We start from the raw sequence: 4,956 nt of genomic DNA on the forward strand, positions 1-4,956 counted from the left end.
TCTCACACCTGCTGATTTTTCAGATGGATTTAAGAATGCCATTTTACAGCAATATTTTGTTGTGTGTCTGAATCGACGTGAGTGTTGCAGCCTTTGCTCAACCCTGCGACCAGGAGATGTTGGCTCTTATCACGACCAAGCCAGTTCAGTTCAAATACAATACACCCTTTTTTTCCTCACCTCCAAAGGAAATTCCTTTTAGAGTAATTTCCTGCAAGTTCCAATTGTGTTTTCTATGCGGCAGGACCGAGAAAACAGTGACTTAAATATCATAACCTAGATTAGACCTTGAATTCCCAAATGTACAGACACTAACAAATCCTCCGGAAACAATGCAGCCTGTGACAGAAACAGGAAGGGTGGGCAAGAGCCCCTGTAATCAGGAAGTGTTTGACACTAAGCGATGACAAAACATTATGCTCATGGCGACGCTTGGACCCCTGCCAAGTCTGGTTAAGGTAGTTAGCCCACTGGCCCGGATAGTGCCATCATATTCATAAAAAGCAGACAGATCTACACTGATTTTCACGCACCTGACAGAGAGAGTGAAAAGACAAGCAGGTAACAACAAGTATGCCTCCGGCTGAGAGGAGGCGTGTAAAACCTCCTTTTATACTTCTGCAATAAACATTCTCTATTCTCTATGATTTGCTAAAATGTAGTCTAACAGTAGCGCAACTAGAAAAGAATCTACCAACAAACCCAGCACTGTCAGTTACACAGTATGCAAACCATGTAAAGTTTGCTAACATTTGCTAACATTAGCCACCATAATAAGGCTGTAAGAGCAAAACCCATTAGTGTATTGATTTATGAGAGGGTGCATTTTGTTGCACTTGCTCACCTCCGGGGAAGCCATCCCAGATCTCCAGCCTGTCATAGCGGCAGAAAACACCAGCAGGAGGCGTTGGGTCCGGCTCCAGCTCGAAGCTTTCGAACTCCAGGATGATTTCGGACATTTTGGGGGCGAATATCATGAATGTGCAGTCCAGGTTGTTGGGGTATTTCTCTGGGAAACCCGGCGACTTTATGACACCGCTGTTGGAGGTGAAGTTCCTGGAGCATTCGGGGCCTGCAGGAAGGAAGGAAATGAGATGGGAGGTGAGAAGATGAAAGAAGGGCTAGGGATGATTCTTTTGAGTGAGTGTTGGTTAAGTGATCTGTTGCGAGTGGCTTTGTGTGGTGGGTATTGAGAAGCTCTGCCTCCCAGCTGGTCTTTTGAATGGAGGACAGTTTATGGCCCATTGACGGGAGACCACCTTGATAGTTCTTCTATTCACTAGAGGCTACATCTGGGTCTCTCGACTCTCCTCTATGTGGTTTTGTGCCTTTTTTCATTCCCTTCTGGTCACAATCATCACACTCCGTCATCACTGTACATCTGCAACTCTTGCAACATCTGGACTGTGAGTGTAAACATTAGTGAAAGGCCTCAATCACCAGAATCGGAGGGCGATGAATAAATATCTTGATTCACTCTGCAAAAACCTGTCTGTCTCGCTCTCTGTCACACACACACACACACTCTCTCATCAGGACACGTCTGTGAAACATATGAGAGGTGCTCAGGCAAAATTACAGCGTCGGTGATGGAAAGCGAGGGCAATGACTGCGCATACATCAACACACACACGCACACTTAAACACACAATTTTACAGAAGAGAGAGTCAAAATATTTATTCACAACTCCCTGGAGAGCTGCCTTTCAGCTGATGAGGAGCATTAACACATTTCCCATGTTAGCCACTTCTCAGAGCATCATGAGCACAAGATTATGATTTAAGAATGAGTGACGTGGGATAAAAAACTGATGCGAACAGCTGCAGAAAGATGTTTAAGAGAGTGACAGAAAGAGACATGTTCAGTATGCTTGCTCAAGTGCTGGGCCAGATTGTTACCAAGCCGGCTTCACACAAACACACACACATACAACATCAGGGAAAAAAGAGGACTACTGTCATTCAGGGCAATTATTTGGAGCCATTAGTGGCAGAAATGTGCCCAGGATAATGTCATTTTCATGCTAGTCTGACAGCCTGCATGATGGGCACAGATGGGGCCAATCGAAACCAAAATTGCAGTGAGTTATCACTAGATAGAGCCTCCGTGCTGCAGTCATTGTCGCTTAAATGAATGTGGCAAACTGCTTTTTCCCACTGTTACTGAAGCATCTTGCTGGGCCCCTAATTCAAGACCACTTCAGCCTGTCCACCACGCCGGCGGAGTGAGTGAAGGGAGGGCTAGCCATGTTGATTTTTAAAGTTGAAAGCCACAACGAGCTACGTTTTGACTCTAAAGAGAGCTGACATTTAGTGTAGCAGCTAAAGTGTGGCTTTGGAGAACAGTGGGCACCATTAATTTTATTGTCGAGAGAGGGAGCGTCGCTGGGGATGAGAGGGTTGTGGGATGCTGCAATTCTGCGCGTTACCTCGCCATATTTGGGAGAAATGTCAGACAGTTTTGGGGCAAAAAAGTACAAATGCAAGCCTCTTCTTTGAAAAAGGCGCCAGTGAGTCCCTGAGTGCTCTAGACAGCTGCAACACCCAAAGTGCAATTCAGGTCAGTGTGTTGAATTTCCTGTGGATATTGGCTCAGAACTCCACTCTCCATCCATTTCATCAGCCTCCACCACGACCCTTATCTCAGCTCAGCAGTTGACCAGAACAGATTTGGTCATTGGAAATGGTTCACTCTGAAAACCAGGCAAAATCCAGGCACAAGACTGGCACTGAAAAGAGTACAGTGCTTGGACTGAGGCAAGTTTGCATAATATTTTATCAGAATTAAGTCCAGCGTTACAATTTGATGACATTTATTCAATAATTTCATTTGTAAAATGTTGGGTAGGGCTTAAAAATATATAATAGTATGTTCTCCCTGTCTACTTTTCATATCTCACCATCACCATTAGGTATTCCTGTTTCTGTGTTCTGTCTGAGTGATCATGACTGGGGCCGAGCCAAGGACAAAGTCCCCTATTGTCAGCTTTTGTGTGACTGGCTACGTTTATAGCCCCTCAAGAAAAGGACAGACTGAAGACATCACAACAAAATAGAGTGGCTGCAGAAGACAGAGTGCTCCGGTTGGTCCCACCGGCGAGATAATCATCCAACAGATCTCTTTTATCTAGTGCCTGCACATGGGAGGGCTTCTGTCCCCGGCTCCCCTCGCTACACCCAGGATGCTTTGTGTGATGTCTGCGTGAGAGCCATTCAGTGATAGCAGTCACACATTTCTGCGGCAGTGCCCGTATGTACAGCGTGCATGAACACATGTGTTGACAAGGAGCTTCAGGAAACAAATATATCTCAGCCAAACGCTAACTCCCTGCCTCTTACTCTCAGTCTCCCCCTTGTTGTGTTCCTGCAGCTGTTGGTGTGGTGATGGGAAAGAGGTTAAAATATGAAACAGAAAGGGTTATGTAAATCTGAAAGGCTTGACTTGAGGTACGGCTGACAGGAATTACTTAGACTGCTTGATTTAATCTCAGACAGGAAGCTGGACCACAGTGCACCCAGTAGTCCGACCTTTGTTTAAAGTCTCCTTTTAAACAAACAGCTGAATTTACAACAGGAAGTTATAAGAAAGAAAAAGAGGTAACCTTGAACACGCAAAATTTACCGGCAACCTCCAACCAGGCGCCCAAACATTTACTGCCAGCAGTAATGGATTCCTTTAACTCTCGTTTATACTGAGCCCTTCTCCTCCGGACTGGGGAGTAAACAAATGTCACTCTGACTCGCTCACTGAGTGATTGGAGTTTGTTTAACAGGACAGGTTGCAGCCAGCAAAATGATATTTAATGGAGATCTGATTTCAACTTTGCAAGTGTTAGACATCTATAATAAATATTAAACAAATATGGTTTCAACATTAAGGGAGCAGGGCGCCTTTCAACTGTTAGTCTCCCTGATGACTTGTCCTCTATGTCGCTATTAAGCTGCTGCTCTAAGTGCTGAGAGCAGACCAGAGACTGGGTGTTAATCAGTAGAACAACATTGTGCCAAGGAACAGGCGTTAAATGTGTCAGCCTCTTGCTATTTTCATTTTTTAATCTGTCTCTCTCTCCCTTTTCACATATTCATTCTCTCTTTTCTTTCCATCTCTCACTCTCTCTCCTCGCTAAGGGTTATTAGTGACCGGAGCCATAGGGGCTGAAGGTGTTGTTCTTGGACTGCGAAGTAAATCACCACTGTTTATGTTCCATGCTGCTCTCTGGCTAATCATTAGCCCAGTTCACAACCCTCCACCCCCGCCATACCTCCCATCCTCTCCCCTCCTCTCCCCCCAGTCTGTCGTTATGCCACACTAACAGAGGGGTTAATCATCGGTGGAGAATTAACTCTTTCAACACTAAATCAAACATTAACCTGGAGCCTGTGGAGTGTCAGTCATCTAAACAGATGGAAAGGCAGGTTTACATTTAACCTTACACACACACACACACACACACACACCCTGAGGCACACACGTAAACTGCACTACTGACATGTTATTTAGTGCATTGACTGCACCTGTGACGTCACTTCTCCCCCCACCCAGCGAGGGATGACACAGTGCTGATTGGATGGGGGGCAGGAGGGGAGTCACAGTCTCCCTCTGGCTCCTCTTAAAGAGATTTGTTGTCTTAGGTTTCCATGAGGGCCGTGTGTGTGTGTCTGATGACAGTACGTCTCCATGCCAGATGTGACCTATGCCATCAGGGTGTGCCGTCCATGAAAGCGGAACGTGCCCCCTATTAGGCCCCACCCAACACACGCACACACACCTTGAAAGTGTTTTTACAGGTGTGTGCTCAGAGTACAAGGCACCCGCATCACATGACAAACGGGGCTTTTTAGTGAAAAGGTGTTTCTTAGTGGAAAGACGACCATAAAAGGCCTCCATGCAATAGACTTAATCATTCTGCTGAGTAATTGTGAGGAGATGGAGATGAGCTTGTGTGTGTGTGTGTG

General features: G+C 45.7%; 1 protein-coding gene across 1 annotated transcript in view; it reads right to left on the reverse strand.

The window, feature by feature from the left end:
• nrp1a (neuropilin 1a) overlaps positions 1–4,956 on the reverse strand; it is a 61,275-nt gene that overhangs the window by 30,143 nt on the left and 26,176 nt on the right. The window contains exon 4 of the mRNA XM_035653750.1: positions 845–1,072. Coding sequence (XP_035509643.1) covers positions 845–1,072 — 228 coding nt within the window. The remainder of the gene's footprint in view (positions 1–844; positions 1,073–4,956) is intronic.

This window comes from Morone saxatilis, unplaced genomic scaffold (genome assembly GCF_004916995.1).
Source record: "Morone saxatilis isolate NCDOM2014 unplaced genomic scaffold, NCSU_SB_2.0 Contig0, whole genome shotgun sequence".
Taxonomy (NCBI): Eukaryota; Metazoa; Chordata; class Actinopteri; family Moronidae; genus Morone; species Morone saxatilis.